Source organism: Exophiala viscosa, assembly GCF_022695815.1.
Source record: "Exophiala viscosa unplaced genomic scaffold EDD37scaffold_11, whole genome shotgun sequence".
NCBI lineage: Eukaryota > Fungi > Ascomycota > Eurotiomycetes > Chaetothyriales > Herpotrichiellaceae > Exophiala > Exophiala viscosa.
The window spans coordinates 655,680-674,533 of NW_026944363.1; the positions used below are offsets into that span (position 1 = coordinate 655,680).

Below are 18,854 nucleotides of genomic sequence, written 5' to 3' on the forward strand. Positions count from 1 at the left end.
GCATGTGTGAAGCTCACAAATAACAGGGAAGCTCCCTCGAGATTTCTCGGATCAATCAAAGCTCCAAGGAGGAGGAGGTAACTTGCATCCTTTGCCGCATAGTGCCTGCATCTATCTTCATGCATGTCTTCTCGACAGCCAGATGCCCTCGAAGTACTGTGTTAGACCTGACCCGTCCATTACCGCTAGAGACTGTCTGCTTCTGCACTAATCTTGCAAGAGCGACTTTTGGCTATTTGTATCAATGAACCACGGGATCGGTGAGAGTATATAATTCAAGCTCGGATCCCATGCTGGGCGATGGTAGCTAACGCCGATGTGCTCCACGATTGTCTAGATGAGACAGCACAGGCGTGAGGCGTGAGTATATATATATATAATAGCATTAGGTAGTACAATAGTCCGCGCCCGGCCGCCTGTTGCTTGGTGTGATCGTCCACATACTTTGCTTCCATCAACAGGTCTCACCAACCAGGTCGTAGAAACGCAAAAGACCGAATACAATCATCTCGCTCAAAATTGATCTGACAAAGAGAAATGGTACAGGGGGAGGCAACAGGTTTGTAGCCGGTGGTAGTGTTCAGCGGTTCCTTTTTGATTTGTGTGCTAAAGGACTTGCTGTCGAGGGAAATGCTGAGGGTCGGAGGGAGGCATGGCCCTGCCGGTAGGGAGTTTGTACACAATAGACACACATATACACTTGCGGAATGCGTCGGCCGTCGATACCAACGCAAGAAGTATGTGACCATTTTGAGCATGAATCACTGCACGAAGACATGTTAGGAGCCGTTGTGACAGATGAAAAGTTTGGGGAATGGGATGTCATGAGGCACCAAAGCCGAACGGACTCACCATTGAACCATTGGCACCGACCCATCCAGCATAGAAGAGTTGCAAACACATCGCGTGCTCATATTGCTGGCGACACTTTCCCTGTCAGTGCTCGGAGTGGCTAAGTCGGGATCGGTTATCGTGGTGGGTGAAGCGTTGTACATGGCATATTGTGTCTGTTGTAATGGAGGCGAGGAATGCAGTAGTGGCTGAACAGAATGATATCCTTGTGCCGAGGTGGACCGCGAGCGGTCCTGGATGATTGCTCGCAATGCATGCTGCGCATTTCCACTCGGCTTGTCCTCCATCAGAATGTCCATCTCGACACCGGTGCCCAATGGCCGCTTTCGTCGACTTTGATGTCCGTCAGAGCTTCTAGTATTCGAGGCGGAGCTATGCCACGATGACTGATTTGCCGAGTCAGACACCATGGTAGAATATGAGCTCGTCTTTGAATGACCATAAGGTCTGTCGATCTGCCCATAGTCTGGTCGTGAGATGTCCCCACTATCAGAGAAGGCAAAGGAGTTCGCCTGACTGTGAAGCATTTGGAAATCGGTATCGTCGAAAGAATCAGGCTCACCTCCAGATAATGCGTCGACGTCCATCTCCTGGGAGTCTCCAGAGACGATCATCTTGGCCACGCCGTTCTCGTCGATTGCCAGCGAGACTGATCCACGCGTCCCATTTCGACTACTAGTAAGGGTACGAGATATAGGGTCGGCGACCTGTTTCAAAGGAGACGAACGGCCCGGTCGATGTTGCCAGCTCCCCTCCTGCAGCACAGGCGAGTTTCGTCCCATGACCATGTTAGACGTCTGAAGTGTGAGTGTCCTGTCACTTCTCACCCCTGTGTGTGTAGAACTTCTCTTCAAGCCCGGCCTGCTCTCCTTTTTGATAGGTGACACCGGCCTTTTCAAGGCTTCCATCACTGACCTCGTGATTGACGGCTGTTTCACATCACTCCTGCGAGCCCGTTTCTTTTCTTGTTCGCGTCGAGATTCCTCGATCTGATGTGCATATGCTGGTCTATCAGGGACGGGGTTCTGCAAGAATCGGTTGGACATCTGGTCGGCAGCACCGAATCTGCGGGCTGGCGAGCTCAGAAACATACTTGGGTTCTCCACTTGAGGTGGTGGTACTCGTGGGGAGGTTTGAAAAGGTGCTGGAAAGGCGGGTCCCTGAAAATGGGAGTAATGCGGCGAACGTTGTAGCATTGGCAGATCGTAGGGCTGCTCTTCCGGTACCGGAAAGGGCTGCTGAGGAGGGAAGCTTGGGACCACCGTGGTAGAAGAGGCGAATGAGCTACTTAGAGCAGCTGGACTGAACTGAAAAGGGTCTTGATATTGTTGGGGCAAGGACGAATCATCGAAGCTGATATTTGAAGGGTCCCAGAATAACCTTTGGTTTGGATATATCGACGCTGTGGCTGGTCCAGAGAACTGGTGTGCGTACATATCCGGCGAGAGTTGCAGACTCGGGAAGAGACTCGGTGATTGTTGCAGAAATCTGCTCGGTGTTTCTGGTGGCCCCATAATGGGCCTCTGGTTTGAAGACATCATCGGTTTGTCTGGATGCTGTAAGACAACAGTGACCTAGTCTATCTTGGAATAGACAACAGCGGCAGGACAAGTCTGCAAGTAAAGTCGTACGGTCTGGATCACGGAGGTGACCCTCGAGACCGTAGGTCGGTATGTTGGATGGCAGCCAGTCGATGCATGGGAATGCTGCTTGACTCTGGCTGTATTGCTTCAAAGACCTTGTATCGTCGTGATAGACCGAGATATGCCCACTACAGTCTTTCGACTCTTGTTACCCCTGCTCTTGGATGTTGTTCTCGCCTTGATGACCAACGAGGTTTGGAAGGGTTCGATGCTGGGTGAGATGGGAAAGAGATTCGTTTCTTCGTCGTCCCTCGATCGGCACGGTACGACTATACAACGCTTGATCCGCCTTGACGGTTCCTGGACAGAATTATTAGCATAGCTCACCGGGTAGACATAGCAACAGACAAATTTTTGGGTCTGGGGATCTTTACTGACTGTTCGACCAGGGTCCACTCAATCTGTCCCACTATGAAAGTGACAGCATCCAGATGCACAAGTGCACCGCTCCTACCAGGTCTTCCGTGTTCCCAGAAGACACAGGGCAGGGAATAAGGTTGAACTCGGTTCAGCTCAATGCTTCAGCAGAAGTTCATTGATTGGCAGGATGGAGGCAGCGATTGTCGTCGCTCGTTTGGGTTGGCATGAGCGAGGTCCGTTCTCTGAATGTGGAATGCCAGCATCCGAAAACAACCTGTCAAACTGTCCGCCCAGCAATAGTGAAGGACGAGAAACGAAAGGTGGTAACTTATGCCTCATTGACATCTATTTCTGAAGCCCCTCGATACATGTGCAGTCGATTCTCAGGCACCGGCCGTCGACACCATGATTGGCCAGGCCGAAGGTTGCGGGATGAAGTGGAAAGAACAGGAAAAAGTTAAGTGGTCGCATGGGTAGCCTGAGTTTCTGACATGGGACTCGGGGACCAGGACCAGGCAGGCAGGTAAGGTTGGGTTCAACGAGTAATCTTGGGTTTTCGATAGAGCAACGAACTGACACTTGTTGAGCGGATGCCCACGACATGGTGGAGGTGTGTTTTACGAGAAAAAGGCGGCTCTCCAGCGGCCTCAAGGTGGGATGAGATGTCGTTACAAAGATCGTTAATTGGCACACGAGTTGCAGGGAAATGCAGTTACGCCGCAGTCAAGAATTCTTAGGCCTTTAGGTCGATGGTGGAGTTCAGGTTCCGAGGTATCGTTCGTTCATCATTCATCAGCGTGCATTAGGGACTACTGATTGCCAGGCACGGCTCCTCCTTTTGACACCGGTGCCTGGATGATGTGCTTGGTGGCCTGCTCTTCGTACAGTCTTCCGTATCTTTAGGCCTTCAAGCCAGCAACATTCAGGGCTAAAGCAGAGACATCCTCCACCTCCCGCTTGTCGCTCTAACCATTTGAAGGCCTTGTTCCTCGTCTCATCGCTACGCACTTTTCCATCCTCTTCCCGTCTGTGGCTTCGTCTCTAATTTCCACGTTGTGGGGGGCGGTCCTGGCCGATCTCAGGGCTATCGGCATGCATGCTGGCTGACCACTTTCCAGTCCAAAAGAACATGGAAATATCACCCGTATAATCATCAGTTCCATGCCGTAACTAGGCACATTCCATGCTGGTCATGTGTATGGTGCCTGACATCCAGCTGAGAGCACGATGCTGCCATAGAGAAGACTTGATTCTCTCGGACTGTTTGGTGTATCAAAGGCCCAACTCATTTGTCATGGCTGGGCGACACAAAGGCAGGTCAGAAGGTTTGAGCTCTCATCCTTTTGGCTGCATATCTGCACGTAAGATAGCCGAATCATGCTCCACCACCGGTACCACTCACAGGATCTCTGGGAAGCCTCAAGAAGAAGGACCTTCCAAGTTCTAGCATGTCGAAGCGGATTGACTTTGTCAGGCACACGGAGTACGATACGAGACTACCAGCGTCACAGATGTATCCGACCACCAAGATTGGGATTCTCCACACTTTCCTCATCATGGGCCCTCTTCGTACTGGAAACCGAGCTCGTTCTCCCTTCATACTGCTGTCAGATCCATTGGGTATAATCTTATGTCTCCCTCACGAAAAGGACCGAGCTTGAATGCTCGCAGGTTCGCATGAAGCCATGCTGTCCTCACTGGGACGGCGTTCAAAGATAAGCTGCTATCCAGCGAGAGCTTTTTCCTACGAGTTACCAGGCGGATCCCTCTCCGGCAATTCGCAAGCCCTATCTGCTCGGCATGCACAGTGCCCCTTTTCCAAAGACATGGTGGGGTGTCCAACAACCGAGAGCTTAACAATTGGACATCATCATACCCTATGTGCCGTGAATCCGGAGATGGTTTCTTGAACATGTTGCCTATCGTCCTAGCCCTTATGCTCGCGTAGCATCTCCCAGAACATACGTCTTACGACGCAGCAGTGGCCTGATGTTCCTTGAGATCTCGATGAACAATATATGTTGATCTGCTTTATGTCAAGCTGGAGGTGAAGAGAATACTGACGCAATGGATAGGCTTCGTGCTCGATATGGGAGCTCCCAATGTCCCCGCAAGCATGCATTTCAATTCCTTCTATCTCGCTTAACCCTGGAACTGTGGCACATCGAACTTGCGACCGGGTTCCCTGGGTCTTCAAGCGCGATTCCTAGTTTGGAGAGGCGCCCACGATATTTACCCCGGACTGTACGGAGTAAGTCGTGACAACATGTGCTCCAACATGCGCGGCTCATATGTGCTGATGAAGGTTAACAGCCTAAAGTGTGCATCAAGGTGAGAACTCATTTGAACGATCCGGAACGCTTATTCTTGTTCTCCACCGGACTCTTCGCCGTCCTCAGCAACGGGCTCGACAATGAGGTTTGTTCCCCTTCCTATGCGTTCGCCTATCGAGCCCCCCTTTTCCAGATCAAATACCGTCCTCGGCATGGGCGACACAAGCCGGAACCCAAACTCATGTTCGTAGTTCGTCGGCTCCTGCACTTCTTGCCCAGCCGTCCCTAAGCCTTCTGTCGATTTGATAAGCTCGTAGCATTCGACCAACGCATAGAGTTCCTCTAGATCAGCCTCTGCACGAAACCTGCGGATGACTCTCTCTCCGGAGGGCATACGGATACTGACTCTGATCGCATCCCTGACTTCGCTTCCAGGTTCAAGTGGTAGCGACTGCGCACGCCACTGCTTCCATTGCGCCGTCTTGTTTTTCCTCTCTTCTAGAGCTCGCGCCAATTCTTGAGCCTCTCTTTCCGCTCGGGCAGCTGCCTCCTCTTCCTCTCGTCTTTGACGGGCCCTTTCTCTGTCTTGAGCCAGAGAGCGCTCGTACGCAGAGTCTTGCTCCTGCCGCAAACTGCGAGACGCTTGTTGCTCAGCCCTCTGCGCTCGCGCAGACCCAAGTTGCGCTTGGTGTGCAGTCATCGCAGTCCCAAGCTTTGCAACGAGTTCCGATCCGGTCACTGGTCCGGCTGCACGCATGATCACGGTCATGGCTGAACTTCCAGATTCACTAGTCTGGCATATTAGTGCCGCAAACGGAAATTTGGTACACTGCAGACTAGTAGAAACCTGGTATGCTTCAGAGTCGCGGACGTTGCCTCCCCAAAGAATCAACTCGTGTTTGTGGGAATCACAAAAGGACTTTAGTTGGTTAGAAAGCAGAGTCTCTTGAACCCAGGTCTGATTTTCGTCATGACTCGGTGACAGCAGAACAACGAGCAGGAACTTGAGCTCTTGTTTTGCGTTATCAAGGGCTAAATTGAATCCTGACTCTGCGAAGGGTAGTGTGCTTTCCCCATACTCTTCACTGAACTCCCGTATGAACCTCCTTGCATTCTCTGCCGGCGGTAACGCTCGTCTTACAGGTCGTGACGGCTGATATACTAGACGGTGAAGAAGTCGTGAGATGAAGGTGGGAACAAGAAATCCCAACGGAGAGAATACGGTGCTGAACACTCGGTACATGATGTTGATAGGGGTGAAAAGGAGCGAGAACAGGAGGGAAGGGCGGTATTGAGTTTCGGTCGTGGGACTCGTGTCAACTCGTGCGACGACATCTTCCGGGTTCTGACGAGCAGCAGGAGGTCGAGTCGAGGCAAGCAACGATTCATATTGCAGGTTTGTAGTCTGCCTACTGGAAGCCGCAGGTAGAGCAGAACGGGCTTCTGCGATCGGGTCTGTGGCAGGCTCGCCATCAAAAAACCGTGCAATTGCGATTTGGACGTTCCACTCGCATCTTTGCAGTAGAGAGATGGCGGCTATCGGATCCTGGTCTGTTACAGATGTGTAGGTCTGAAGAGCCTCCTGCTGCGAGGAGTTCAATTGCGAGATATCTGGAGTGGACATTTTGGAGTGAGGCTCGAGCCTATGAACCTGAGGAGAAGGATTGGTGTTATCGTTGTAGCATTCTGATGTCGCGCAGGGTGTTGAGGTTGAGAGGTGGTCTAGAGGACTCAGAAACAACAGTACCTGGCAGAATAAGTATCTCGAATGTGCAGCCAGGTCCAACGACAGATCGACGTCAGTTTGAGCGGAAGATCGGACGCGACACGCGGAAACCCTTGACGGGAGCTTTTAGTGGTTCAATAATCAGACTGCGCCCTCCCGCTTTGGGTCCGTTCCATCCCCCGCCGGTCTCGTGTGTAGGTACTTACGAGTATCACCACCACTACTACCGCCAACTGCGCCGCATCTTAGACTCGATCTCAGCTATTCCTACAATTTCGCAGTGGAGAGACCTCAATCTCAGTGGAAGGTCGAGCTGCTGGCGATCCTGCCATATTCTTCTCTTGTACTCTTATTTTGGATATCCTCAACCGCGATGTGCATTCTCTCGCTCCATACCATATGATCACATATAAAGACTACGTCGTTTCTGCCACCTTCTAGTCCCGCAAGTCGAGCAACTCATAAGATGCGTTGAAAAGAACCTCTGAGCGAAGGTCTCTCTCTGGAACAAATGGAGCCGGATACCATGCGCAGGACTCCCCAGTGATCATGGCTGCAGCTCTCAAGAACAATGTCGAAGACGCAAAGCAGACTGCTTTGTCCCCTCGACTCAAAGGTCGAGGTATGTTCTCAAAACCATTCGAGACTCGACGTCGAACTGACGGACCTTGTCCTGTCGCTCAATGATACCCATATGCTGATACGTAATTCGTGGTAGAAAATGCCAAAGATACGCTTTGTCGCAATGTTACAATCTACGGGAAATGCCGCTATGAAGACAAAGGTAGCTGAAACCGACGTGTCTTTGAGCCAGTGTACCGGCTGACTTGCAGCAGGCTGTGCTTTCAGTCATACCATGGAAAAGCCAGCCTCCGATGGCGCATATAGCGATAGGTCTACCGACCCAAGCCTCAACCTACCGAAACAATTCGCTAACCCCAAGCTCAGTCAGTTAAGGAAGGCCTTCAATGTGGAATCTCCCAGCTTCACTCCCACCTTCCTGTCTCCGAACGGGGCCAATGCGACTGTCAAAAAGACGGCAGGCATTTCTCCTAAGGCAGCAAGTGCTGCCCCGTTCCTGCCAAAAGCAATCATTTCGAGTAAGATGGTGCCAAGGAGGACACGATGGATGCACAAATAGGTGGCTTACCACTCATGATAGGATCATCCAATGCCACACCACTTCGTCAAGATGCCAGGACTCCAGATTGGGCGGTGGCAGACGTGCAAGAGTTTGTACCGCGACAGGCTCAAGAACCCCAGATGGTGAGTACGAGTCTTTGCTCTGGCGATCGACACCCAAGCAGAAAGCCTCCTAATACCAGTGCTGGCTGATACTAACAACCGTAGACAAACGAAAACGAGATCCCGGTTGCGCATACGTTCGAACCTTTCCAAGCAAATCACACCACCAACCCCTATCTCGATCATAGCATGAATGGTGCAGCCTTTTTCCAGGGTGGGACTGGTTTTCAACAGCCGGTTAGTAGAATCATACTTTGCAAGAGTGTACACTTCTGACAGCTCAAGGTGCAATATCATCAATATGCACCAATCGGGCCCTTCAGCACCAACCTGGCTCCATATCAGCGCACCGTGCATGACCTTTTCATCCCCAACGATCTTCGCGAAGAAATACAAAAGAAGTCTGCGGCGACTCTGCAGACCCTGCCCAGTATGTTACCGGAACATATTAAGGCCCATCTAACATTGTGCAGACTCACAACTGCCGAGCCACATCGAAAATTATCACTCGTTGGTGCCACTAGATACCAATCACAAAAGTTCTACTATTTTTGGAGGCTATCATTCGTGGGTCTATAAAGCTCAGTCGAGCGCGAATGGACACTTCTTTGCCCTGAGAAGAATCGAGGGTAAGGGCATTTTGGTAGTTGAACTTCTGACTGAGTTAACCCACTACAGGTTTTCGGCTAACGAATGAGCTTGCCATTCGGTCTGGACAGGCGTGGAAGAATGTGGTCAGTCCGAATGTTGTCCGCGTTGTGGATGTCTTCACGAATCGCGCCTTCGGCGACAGCTCTCTCTTCTTCGCTACAGATTACCATCCTCTGTCAAAGACTCTACTGGAGCATCATCATATAGGACCGACCTGGGCGCGTCCCGGGCGTGGCACCAAAGACCAAGTTCTCGAGCCGGTCCTCTGGAGCTATGTGGTACAGATCGCTTCGGCCATAAAGGCGATACATAGCAGTGGTCTGGCTGCTCGATTGCTGGACCCGAGCAAGATTCTTGTGACAGGCAAGAATCGGATTCGACTAAATGGCTGCGGGATCATCGATGTCGTTCAGTTCGACAGCAACGTTGTACCTCTTCCGCAGCTACAAAGGCAGGACCTCGTCAATTTTGCACTAGTCATCCTTTCCCTGGGGTCTGGAACTGCTGATGCGGGGGCCAATTTCGCTCGCAGCATGGATCTGTTCAAACGATTTTACAAACCAGAATTGCAGACTGCCGTTGTTTGGCTATACTCATCAATGCATGACAACGAAAAGACGATCGACCAGTTCCTGCAATTGATCTCCAACCAAATGGTGACAGCCTTTAGCGCTTCGCTCCACACTGATGATGCATTATACTCGGAGTTGAGCCGGGAAGTTGAGAACGCGCGGCTGGTACGTCTAATGGCCAAGTTGAACTTCATCAACGAAAGGCCCGAGTTCGAACATGACAGAGCCTGGTCAGAAAATGGGGAACGATATTTCCTAAAACTCTTCCGGGACTATGTATTCCACCATGTCGACGCACAAAATCGCCCTGTCGTAGACCTTGGGCATGTTCTGACCTGCTTGAACAAATTGGATGCTGGCACTGAGGAACGAGTTACGTTGATCAGTCGAGATGAGCAAAGTTGTTTCGTGGTGACCTACAGAGAGTTGAAGAAAGGGATCGAATCTGCATTCCAGGACCTGATGAAAAGGAGTGCACCTTTGCGTTGAAATGCTTGCAAACCATGAAATGCAGGTTATACGGGTGCGGCAGGGCCAGCTGGAGTTCAAACAGTCAGACCGAGTGCAAAAGCTGAAAGACCGGACGGAGATTTGAAAGGTGAGTGATCTGTGGATTTGTGCCACCACCTTTGGAGTGTAGCAAAATGCTTTCTCGTCTCTGGAAGGAGGCTAGCATCTAGATGGGTTGAATATAGAGAGCAGAAGACGGGAGAATAAAACTACAATCCCTTTTGCCAGTGCCTCCATGTCATCCGGTACCATATATCTGAGGTTCTGCTACAGTGCTTCTGGCAACAATATCACATACTAGGTGAGCTGCGTGAAGAGCCGTGGTGACGAGGTCTGCACTGCATGTCCGCCAAAGCGTACCGGCTTTGGAATCGGTATTCAGCTGCTGTCATGTCTTCGTGGTCGGGCAGTGGCGAATGAGCCGTGCTCATTGGTCTCACTCTTCTGCAGGCTGCTGGAAGGGATTTTCGATTTCTTCACTCCCATCAAGTGGTGAAATGAGAACCAGCAAAGTGCCTCTGGCCACAATCAAGCCCAACGATCTGGTGGTCTCGTTGCCTTCATCGTCTGGGACGGAGTATTAGACGAACACTCTGCGGAGATCTAGGCTTGGGTTCTTACCTCTCATAGTTTCCTTCACATCATCTAAGACCAGGTTCATGAGTCCGTCGTAGCCTTTCAGGGTCCCAATGACTGTTTTCCGGAAGTCAGCCTTGTCGTCGCGACTATGCCAGACTGGCAAAAATGCACACGAGACATGGAGACGGAGCTCAAAACATACCTTCTCTGCCGCCGTTGAACTTCACATTGACTTGCTTGTTGACATATTTTGCGAGGTCGAGGATATTCTCTTTCTTCGGTTTTTCGTGTGATTGATTGGCTTGATTTGATGCAGCGCCGCCTCCTCTGCCTCCGCCCCTACCGCCACGACCTCCGCCACCGCCGCCTCCTCGTCTGTCGCCGCCGCGAAAGTGACCTCTCTCGGACATATCTTGTTGATCGGATTCCCGGGCTGAAGTAAGTTTGTACTGTCAAGATTCAGCCTCTATGATGAGACGAGGCTTTACTTCAAATTGGGAAAGTGTCCCGAAGAATTGGATGGGATGGATCACAGAAGTTGGTGGCAGAAGATCGGACCAGTCAGACTCCAGTCTTCCGTAGAAAGACTATGTCGTTTGTGTGATGCCGCTAGAGAAACGTTTTTGTGTGGGAGGGGCTAGGGATGTTGAAACTGCCAAACAGGCAGAAGAGAGCGCGAATCAAGTCCACGGATGGGAGGTTGAGGGTGACTGAACTCCAAATGACTTTCCGCCGTTCGTGGGCAGATCATTGGGCGGAGCGGCGCCCTCCATCTCCACCCTCTTCATTCATCACTTCCTTCACTTTGCTTTTCTCTCGATACATGCACAGGCAGGTGTGATGGGTGAAGCCTTGATGAAAGCACCTTTGCCAATGCATTACACCCGCGCATGGACGGCATGCCTGATGATTCGAGGTTCTCTCCAGCATGGCGCATGATATGTCTGACGGGAAGAAAACAATGCAGTCTCACTTCGGGGTTGTTCTAATCATCGGTCGATCGAAACAGCCGACCTTTTCCTGCTCGTCCCGCGTCTTGCGCCCTTCCTCCAGTGTCGTTTGACCATTCCGGGTCCGGGCCTCGGACGTGCAGGGCTAAGTCCTCCCTTAGCCAAGTTGCCTACAGCCTACGACCGCCCTCTTCCCAAGCCTAACAGTTTAGCCCCGCACCGCCCTACGATTGCGCTCCGTCTAGGCCATTCACGCAAGCTTAGCTACACCGAAACTGCCACGCCCAAATGCTGTCAACTCGGTCGAAGACTGCCGCACCTTGAAACCTCAACAGCCTGGTCCGCAACTTCTTGTCCGCCCTTTGCTTCGTTTCTTGAGTCTTCTGCCCTTTCTGTGTTGCTTCAACGTTCCTTCTTCCGCCTATTGTGATCACCGTTACTGCCTCCTCTCCTTCGTCGTTGCTCATTCTCGGCTTTGTCATTCCGCCATCCCACTGCTCATCCGCACAACCTCACTTCGAGGTCCACAGCAGCTACTGACCTCCCCCTCCACTTCCTCCACGACCTTCCTTGCCTTACCTGAGCACGCCTTCACACCTGCGTGCGCTAACGGCGCTGCAGCTTCGCAATAGCTCTACCCGTCGAGGGTGCAGCTATACGAAGCTGAAACCAGCAACACCCCTCCTCCACGTCTTCTCCGCTAGCTGTTCCGAAGACATTTCAGTATCTTACCTAAGCAAGTACCAGAGCCCGAGGGCAGCACAGCGCCTCGGGCATCTCATACCCAGACCACTTCCATGTCGGCAGCATGGACCTCCCTGCCGCGATGACCCCCGAGCAATCTTCCTCCCTCAAGCGACCTCGGTCACCTACCGACAACCCTCTCCTTCCCGCAGCCAAAGTACCTAAAACTGCAACCAACCATCTGCAGATCAATTACCTTGCTCGACAGAACAACGAAACTATTCCCCTGGTCACTGTCAACGAGAAGTTGCCAGAGATAGCACGCCTGCTCAATGAATATGACGGGGTCATACAGCGCCATGAGAGTATGGCTGGAAACTTGGGAGCTTGTCCCTTGGGCCCCATACTGCTCAAGCGGTTTGAACGACTGTTCGAAGGACCTCCGAAAGTGCTCAAGTCCAATGGTAGAGAGCCCGGCATAACCTGGTTGGACGTGGTGGAGTTCGCCCAGAACAATCCAAAACAGTTCAACTTGGAAAGAATGCGCAATGGCATAAGAGTCTGTCAGTTCTACACGAAACAGTGTCGGGTGGAGATCTCGGAGGAAGACTACGTCCTCATCGCCAGTGGGATGCCTCAGAAGCTCATACCTCCACAACCAATACTAGAGGATGAAGAGAAGGAATTGGGAGTCATGGATCTGCTGGACCGTAATCTCGGGCAGGTCATCCAGCTTGCAGATCAAGGTATGTTGATCGTCCGTCTCAAGTGGCCTCCTATACTAATTTCCACCAGTTTCTGGTCGGGCTCGGCAGCTCATTCATAAGATGAAGAATCGACGCACTGCCATCTTGAGTAGACGTGAGCAGCAGGCGGAAGCTTTGAGGAGGAATACCATCAGATCGGACGGATCTCCCATGTCGCTGGTCGATACCAATGGAGTCACAAATGCGCAACCTGTGAGTAGTATAGAAGCGTCCCAGTCTCCTCCTGTGGGCTTCACGGCCGTCAATCTTAGGCACTCTGCCGGGAGGGAGCATACGACGCGGGCGTCAATACCAGGTGAAGCCTTACGCAATCAGCTAGAGGAGCGCTACAGTTCGTCTAACGTCACCATCATCAATGGCAAGTCCATCAAAGACGCTTCTCCCTCGGTGCGAGCCGAGATGATGAAAGACTTTTTGACTCCAGGAGAAGGAGAAGCCGCGATGGCTGAAGACAACATGCGAACGTCTTCTATGAACAGGGCCAGAACCAGTGCCATGCATGAACCTCTGCCAGAGCAGCCTCGTGCTGATTCAATTGAACTGTCCGGGGGCAGTGCTAGCAAACAGAATCAGCCCACGGTAGCTATCCCCAACACTCCTGCATCACTCATGCCTCACTCGAAGCCGTCGACACTCGACAGGGATGATGGCGGACCTTTCAAGACAGAAATGGTTCGAAGAATGGACAGCATGTGGAAAGGAGATCGAGTGGTGCCCCCTTGTGATCGATGTCGACGGCTTCATATGGATTGCTTGAAGAACCTTACTGCTTGTATGGGTTGTACGAAAAAGCATGCAAAGTGTTCGTGGAAAGAAGTCAAGGCTGAGGAGCTACAAGCGAGCGCACCAGTAGCAGCACCTGATGGTGAGACAGCAACAGCCACATCTGCGTCGGAAAATCTGCCACCCATGTCTGCAGGCTCAACTATTGAAGTCAATCGACCTTCGGACGAAGCGTTAAGATCTGCAAGCATTGCGAGAGCATCTCTGGATTTGACGGGGGACTTGACTGACACGCCATCGAAAGACGTCAGCGGTTATGAGATTGAGCCGAGGAGAAAAAGCGAATCAGCATCAATCATCAATTCGTCAGCTCGATTCGATGTCCGACCGCCGCCCTTGGTCCAACAAATACAAGAGGCTGCAAAAGAACGGTCATCAGGAGAGGCTGGCTTCTTTCGTGGCAATGAAAGAGGAAAGGATGATGAAGATTATGAAGGAGACCGGTTGCAAGCGCTTGCGGCACGGGTGTATCGATCAGCTTCTCAGAGCGGGCATCGAGTATAGCTGTTTTCTTCACAGGTGGACATATGAGCGATGCTGTTTGGTCCGAGTGCTTGGACTCTCTGATAGATGGAGTTGGGCTTTTATGAGATTGTAGACGGGACAGAACCACTTTGGCTGTCGAGCAGTGATGTAGCGTTGGCGGCAGCAAAAGCGTTGTCAAAAGCAGTGAGGTTTCAACTGGGTTTGGGCTGGCCATGTGTGAGCATTCTGGCATTGTAGCTGATGCGCGACAAGTTTCGGGTGCAATATGGCACGCAAGTTGTGCTTTTTTGTTTATTGCTTAGCCTTGCGGAATAGATTCCATGACCATTTCTCGGATATCCAATGTCAGAGAACAAGTTTGTCATCATGACATTCTCTCTGGGCGGCTGCTGCGGGCCAAGGCGGGCATCGTCTGCCCCTCGATCAGATATTGTGGGGAGGTGGGAGGGGGGGAGTGCAATTGCCGATGGTGTCGTCCGTTCATCGCGCTTCGGATAGACCCCCAAATCTTGCATTTGCTGTCTCTACCCCAAGAGTGCCTAGGTATGTTTTGCCTCGCCTTGCCTTGACGTATGATGGCAAACGATCAGGAGATAATAGAGGCGAACTCCGCTCTGTCCTGCGAGCCTGGCCTTTTGATCACCTGTTCCAAGCAGCTTGTACGAGAATCAATACTCAAAAACTCCTTCTGTGTGCACTGATTCTCTTCGGATATTTCGTTAAAACGACCCCACGGGCACTACTTGCGGCAGTGTGGACTTTAAAGAGCCCTGCATCTGCACATTTACTTTTCTGTTCCTATCTGGAGAACTTGAAACTCGCCTCGTGCTTCTCTTTGATTTTCTTGTCGCCAGTTTTCTCTACGGTTATATATACAAGATGGATCCCTCACAAGTCAAGATCCCCGCGTTGGCGGACCTGACCATCGACAACATCACCGACAACGTGATCAGGATTAACTCGCTCAACCCGGATCCACGTGCGAAGTACATCCTCGAACGGTTAGTCGAGCATCTACACGACTTTGCGCGCGAAACGAGGTTAAGCACGACAGAATGGATGGCGGGGATTCAGTTCTTGACGAAGACGGGCCAGATTTGCACGGATGTGAGACAGGTATGTATGAGCTTGCGAATGTCTGCTGTCTGCTGTCTGCTCCTGTGGGACAGCCTATATACACGCATGTGCTGATTGTTGGGCGTCAGGAATTCATCCTCCTCTCCGACATCTTCGGTCTGTCGTTGCTCGTCGACAGCATCGACCACCCCAAACCCCCGAACAGCACCGAAGGCACTGTCCTGGGCCCCTTCCACACGCACGAGGCCGAACACATGAGCAACGGCGATTTAATGTCCAAAGACGACAACGGCGAGCCTCTTTTGGTGTTGTGCAATGTGAAAGGTGTAGACGGTAAACCTATCTCGGGAGTTAAGATTGATATCTGGGAGACGGACAGCTCGGGGCACTACGATGTACAGCATGCAGATCGTGACGGTCCGGACGGCCGCTGCGTGATGACAAGCGACGATGAGGGTGTGTTCTGGTTCAAGGCTATTGTCCCCGTACCGTACCCGATTCCGCATGATGGGCCGGTTGGACAATTGTTGAAGAAATTGGGGAGACATCCTATGAGGCCCGCGCATATGCATTTCATGTTTGAGAAGAGTGGGTTTGATCATCTCATCACGTGAGTGTCCCCCTTTGACACCTTTCTGAGGTTGGAAGAAGCAGGTTGCTAACGTGGGAGGTTGATAGGGCATTATACCTCAAGAACGACCCGTACGAGAATTCGGACGCCGTGTTTGGCGTCAAGAACTCGCTTATCGTGGAGTTGGGCAAGGTCGATAAAAAGACTGCCGAGAAGTACGGTGTCGATGAGGGCATCGCGTTGATGACGTATGATTTTGTGCTGGTCACGGAGAAGGCGAGCTTCGATTTGAGGGCCGAGAACTCGAAAAAAGCGCTGGAGAAATTGGGACGGAGGGTCAAGATCGTCGAGGGGTTGCCTGTGCCGGATGTTGACTAGGGAATTGTGCAGAGATGGGCTGCCGAGGACGGCAGGGATCGTGTATATCTGGGGTTTTGCCCATGCCGGGAAGGAGATGGTCGAGGACGAGGCAGAGAGAACAGGCAAGCATATCAGAGTGATCATGAGCTAAACGCTCAGTGAAATGGGGTCTGAAATTGTCCCTTGGTACGCTAAACATAGCGAGATGGTAGCTGGCATGACATCTGCTGACCTATAGCTGCGATATATGACTCCCAAGAAATCTACTCTGTAACTTCACCGCAGGGGCGATTATAACATGGCTGTTAAGATACATATGAGACGATCCAGTTCATCAGTTTCTTGCTCATGTCACATGGTGAAACGCATAGAAATTCACATCCGTGTCCGGCGCACTGGCTAACAAGTCGTACTCGGTGCCGACCATACTCCAAAGCATATCGTCATCAAGCTGCCAATCTGACGAAGTGGTCGCTATCGTCGAGGGCATGCCGTACGCAGGATCAAATGTATTTCCATTGATATGCTGTTGTTGCTGTTGTTGCGGTTGCGGAGCATTATCAGACACAAAATCCATAGACGTCGACGACCTGTGGTGTTGTCCGTTAGCGACGGACGCCAAAGCCGCGAGACCGGCGTGGGGGCCGTTAAGAGGGTCCTGTTGTTGTTGCTGATGATGCTCGGGCCTGCCATTCCGTTCCATCAGCCTTTCAAACCCGGTGGCCATTTTGTAAAGGATGTGGTTGGCGCCGGCTTTACATTCGCGCATGGCGGCGATGATGCCGTCGACCAGAGGCTTCGTGCGGGCGTGCGCGTCGACAGTGACGCCGATCAAGTCCCAAATCGCGGACATTTTGATCAGAAACACCACGGCAAAGGCGATCATGGCGTGCAAGTACAGCGGGACTCCGGCCAGGGCGCGACGCAGGTCCGGCTCGCCCAGAACGATCTCGAGAATCTGGTGCGCAGACTCAATCGCGCGGAATGCCAGGGGCCGTAGACGGTGTGGCAGCGAGCTTATTGAGGTCATTGACCGGCCACGCAGGGCAAGCGAGTTAAGTAGCATGCTTTTGAAGTGGTAGTGCAGATCCAGCCCGATGACCGAGTACCCGCCCACATACTCGTCTAGGGGGAGTAACGAGCGAAAATGCTCGCGGTATCGAGCCAGATCATCGAGGAAGCGGGCGTGGATGATGAGCGTCTCGTCGTCGTCGCCTAGCACGCGGCCTGCTTCGAGGCCGAAGGCATCGTAGGCGCGACTGAGGATGCGGAACAGTGCCACCTGCGATATCACGCGCCGGTCGGACATGGTGCATTCGTTCGTCTGGAGGAATAGGTCGGTTTCGCGGATTGCTTGCATTTCGGTGGTCACGGGCGGTCGGCCGTACGCGATGCTGAAGTGGTGGTCTAGCACGTACAGGAGGTACCACAGCCTGGCACGCTCGAGAGTGGCTTCGCGGTCGTCGGGTGGGGTAGGGGAGTGGAACGCTTTGAAGAAGGCTTGGTGGAGATTTAGTTCGGTGGCCATCCGGACGCAGTGGCCTGAGAGTTTCCAGGACAGGTCGGGCAGCCAGAAGGCGGCGATACACAGGGCACGGATGTCTTCGAGAGTGTGCGAGCGGTCGAACATACTTGATGCAATGAGGTCGCGGAGCTGCCGGTGGCATTTGTGGTAGATGTCCTCCATGCCTGGTATATGCAGTGATGACACGGCCATAATAGATGTGAAGAGGAGAGGCGAGGAAGAGCGAATGCTGTTCAGTGTGCGGTCGGGGGAGAGAGTAGCGTTGTATAGATATCGTGATAGAGTGGTTTTGAATCTAAACAGGTCAGTGCTAAAGGACACCACACAGACTGAGAGCGCTATACAATGTCAACATCCTCTCCGCTTCTTCGATGGAGATTATGCCTTGCGCGATGAGGTCGGACTCAATGTTTTTGCGAAGCCGTCGTTCGGTCGGCGGACCACCAGTGCGAGATCGTAAGGCGCTGAGGTGCGTTGCTTCGTACAGCCCTTCCATCGGCGCACCGGCAATGTCGTATTGCGCCGATCTGGATTCTAGATTTGGACTGGTCTCGCGTGAATTCTCCCGCGTCGTCTTGGTCGTGTTGAGGGCGACGTTTTCTCCGCCTGGACCGAAAGTCTCGAGAGACGGCATTTCGAGCTTTGCAAGGATTGCTCGTACGGAGCGGTCCAGCCGCACCAGGGAAGGATCAGATTGTCTATCTCATGATCAGATGGCCCTTTCGTGGATTCGCGAAAAGATACGTACCCTTCATCCTCCATGGTCACTCTCAACCTCTTGACCATTTTGCAGTCAAGCCCTAGTCTTTGACATCGCTGGCATCCAAACCCATCGCCGCTCTCTGGGCCGCCACATTTCACCTTGAGCTTCCTACATGTTAGGCAAGCTCGGCCCTTGCGCGTGATTTGTCGTGGAGTACTATCAGAGGCGGGTTTCTCGGCAGTAGATTTGGCAGAATTGGCTGGTGATGGGCCAGCCGGATCTTGCGAGTGTTGCAGCGCCAGTGGATTGACGATTGGCTCTTGAGTCCTTGGACTGCCGCTGCTAGGTCGTTGCATCTTTCGTGTATTTTGAAAAGTGAACTGGTAAGGTTTGAAGGAAGGTCCTAAGATGGTGAGATCTCAAGCCCTATGTGAGGCCGGGGCAAAACTCCCCGGGAATTGATTTGATTGATTTTCCCAGATGTCACACGAAACCCAGAAACCCTAAGATAACCCCGGCATTGCGGCTTCCCTGCGC

General features: G+C 52.2%; 7 protein-coding genes across 7 annotated transcripts; 3 read left to right on the forward strand and 4 right to left on the reverse strand.

The window, feature by feature from the left end:
• Positions 1-271: 271 nt before the first annotated feature.
• Positions 272-2,504, reverse strand: EDD37DRAFT_141847 (uncharacterized protein). Its single transcript, XM_062809563.1, has 2 exons — positions 853-2,504; positions 272-764 (listed from the first exon to the last, which is right to left on the reverse strand). Exons 1-2 carry the CDS (start codon positions 2,391-2,393, stop codon positions 581-583), a joined length of 1,725 nt encoding a protein of 574 aa, XP_062666898.1. The 5' UTR covers positions 2,394-2,504; the 3' UTR covers positions 272-580.
• Positions 2,505-4,992: 2,488 nt separating this feature from the next.
• On the reverse strand, positions 4,993-6,937 carry EDD37DRAFT_141745 (uncharacterized protein). The gene has a single exon (XM_062809562.1). It carries the CDS (start codon positions 6,750-6,752, stop codon positions 5,217-5,219), a length of 1,536 nt encoding a protein of 511 aa, XP_062666899.1. The 5' UTR covers positions 6,753-6,937; the 3' UTR covers positions 4,993-5,216.
• An 81-nt stretch (positions 6,938-7,018) lies between these two features.
• Positions 7,019-10,030, forward strand: EDD37DRAFT_141909 (poly(A)-specific ribonuclease). Its single transcript, XM_062809565.1, has 8 exons — positions 7,019-7,476; positions 7,573-7,638; positions 7,691-7,954; positions 8,017-8,120; positions 8,205-8,336; positions 8,385-8,529; positions 8,573-8,728; positions 8,778-10,030. Exons 1-8 carry the CDS (start codon positions 7,404-7,406, stop codon positions 9,809-9,811), a joined length of 1,974 nt encoding a protein of 657 aa, XP_062666900.1. The 5' UTR covers positions 7,019-7,403; the 3' UTR covers positions 9,812-10,030.
• A 9-nt stretch (positions 10,031-10,039) lies between these two features.
• EDD37DRAFT_141930 (uncharacterized protein) lies at positions 10,040-10,937 on the reverse strand. Its single transcript, XM_062809566.1, has 3 exons — positions 10,614-10,937; positions 10,454-10,525; positions 10,040-10,399 (listed from the first exon to the last, which is right to left on the reverse strand). Exons 1-3 carry the CDS (start codon positions 10,819-10,821, stop codon positions 10,269-10,271), a joined length of 411 nt encoding a protein of 136 aa, XP_062666901.1. The 5' UTR covers positions 10,822-10,937; the 3' UTR covers positions 10,040-10,268.
• A 1,069-nt stretch (positions 10,938-12,006) lies between these two features.
• Positions 12,007-14,186, forward strand: EDD37DRAFT_141906 (uncharacterized protein). Its single transcript, XM_062809564.1, has 2 exons — positions 12,007-12,791; positions 12,841-14,186. Exons 1-2 carry the CDS (start codon positions 12,170-12,172, stop codon positions 14,097-14,099), a joined length of 1,881 nt encoding a protein of 626 aa, XP_062666902.1. The 5' UTR covers positions 12,007-12,169; the 3' UTR covers positions 14,100-14,186.
• A 619-nt stretch (positions 14,187-14,805) lies between these two features.
• Positions 14,806-16,271, forward strand: EDD37DRAFT_142045 (catechol dioxygenase). Its single transcript, XM_062809569.1, has 3 exons — positions 14,806-15,197; positions 15,287-15,768; positions 15,837-16,271. The coding sequence occupies exons 1-3, from the start codon at positions 14,961-14,963 to the stop codon at positions 16,105-16,107; spliced, it is 990 nt and encodes a 329-aa protein (XP_062666903.1). The 5' UTR covers positions 14,806-14,960; the 3' UTR covers positions 16,108-16,271.
• Positions 16,104-18,765, reverse strand: EDD37DRAFT_142069 (uncharacterized protein). Its single transcript, XM_062809570.1, has 3 exons — positions 18,363-18,765; positions 17,959-18,312; positions 16,104-17,909 (listed from the first exon to the last, which is right to left on the reverse strand). The coding sequence occupies exons 1-3, from the start codon at positions 18,671-18,673 to the stop codon at positions 16,436-16,438; spliced, it is 2,139 nt and encodes a 712-aa protein (XP_062666904.1). The 5' UTR covers positions 18,674-18,765; the 3' UTR covers positions 16,104-16,435.
• Between the last annotated feature and the right edge of the window lie 89 nt (positions 18,766-18,854).

What these genes read in the sequence shown, in the direction of transcription:
- EDD37DRAFT_141847 (XM_062809563.1), bottom strand. Translation starts at nt 2,393, where the DNA reads ATGATGTCTTCAAACCAGAGGCCCATTATGGGGCCACCAGAAACACCG. An exon ending in TCGGTGCCAATGGTTCAATG is followed by an intron (nt 765 to 852) that starts GTGAGTCCGTTC and finishes GTCTTCGTGCAG; the next exon opens with TGATTCATGCTCAAAATGGT.
- EDD37DRAFT_141745 (XM_062809562.1), bottom strand. Translation starts at nt 6,752, where the DNA reads ATGTCCACTCCAGATATCTCGCAATTGAACTCCTCGCAGCAGGAGGCT.
- EDD37DRAFT_141909 (XM_062809565.1), top strand. Translation starts at nt 7,404, where the DNA reads ATGGCTGCAGCTCTCAAGAACAATGTCGAAGACGCAAAGCAGACTGCT. An exon ending in CCCTCGACTCAAAGGTCGAG is followed by an intron (nt 7,477 to 7,572) that starts GTATGTTCTCAA and finishes AATTCGTGGTAG; the next exon opens with AAAATGCCAAAGATACGCTT. An exon ending in GGACTGGTTTTCAACAGCCG is followed by an intron (nt 8,337 to 8,384) that starts GTTAGTAGAATC and finishes TGACAGCTCAAG; the next exon opens with GTGCAATATCATCAATATGC.
- EDD37DRAFT_141930 (XM_062809566.1), bottom strand. Translation starts at nt 10,821, where the DNA reads ATGTCCGAGAGAGGTCACTTTCGCGGCGGCGACAGACGAGGAGGCGGC. An exon ending in GTTCAACGGCGGCAGAGAAG is followed by an intron (nt 10,526 to 10,613) that starts GTATGTTTTGAG and finishes TCCGGAAAACAG; the next exon opens with TCATTGGGACCCTGAAAGGC. An exon ending in TGTGAAGGAAACTATGAGAG is followed by an intron (nt 10,400 to 10,453) that starts GTAAGAACCCAA and finishes ACTCCGTCCCAG; the next exon opens with ACGATGAAGGCAACGAGACC.
- EDD37DRAFT_141906 (XM_062809564.1), top strand. Translation starts at nt 12,170, where the DNA reads ATGGACCTCCCTGCCGCGATGACCCCCGAGCAATCTTCCTCCCTCAAG. An exon ending in CATCCAGCTTGCAGATCAAG is followed by an intron (nt 12,792 to 12,840) that starts GTATGTTGATCG and finishes AATTTCCACCAG; the next exon opens with TTTCTGGTCGGGCTCGGCAG.
- EDD37DRAFT_142045 (XM_062809569.1), top strand. Translation starts at nt 14,961, where the DNA reads ATGGATCCCTCACAAGTCAAGATCCCCGCGTTGGCGGACCTGACCATC. An exon ending in TTTGCACGGATGTGAGACAG is followed by an intron (nt 15,198 to 15,286) that starts GTATGTATGAGC and finishes GTTGGGCGTCAG; the next exon opens with GAATTCATCCTCCTCTCCGA. An exon ending in GGGTTTGATCATCTCATCAC is followed by an intron (nt 15,769 to 15,836) that starts GTGAGTGTCCCC and finishes GGAGGTTGATAG; the next exon opens with GGCATTATACCTCAAGAACG.
- EDD37DRAFT_142069 (XM_062809570.1), bottom strand. Translation starts at nt 18,673, where the DNA reads ATGCAACGACCTAGCAGCGGCAGTCCAAGGACTCAAGAGCCAATCGTC. An exon ending in GTGACCATGGAGGATGAAGG is followed by an intron (nt 18,313 to 18,362) that starts GTACGTATCTTT and finishes ATCATGAGATAG; the next exon opens with ACAATCTGATCCTTCCCTGG. An exon ending in GCGGAGAGGATGTTGACATT is followed by an intron (nt 17,910 to 17,958) that starts GTATAGCGCTCT and finishes TGACCTGTTTAG; the next exon opens with ATTCAAAACCACTCTATCAC.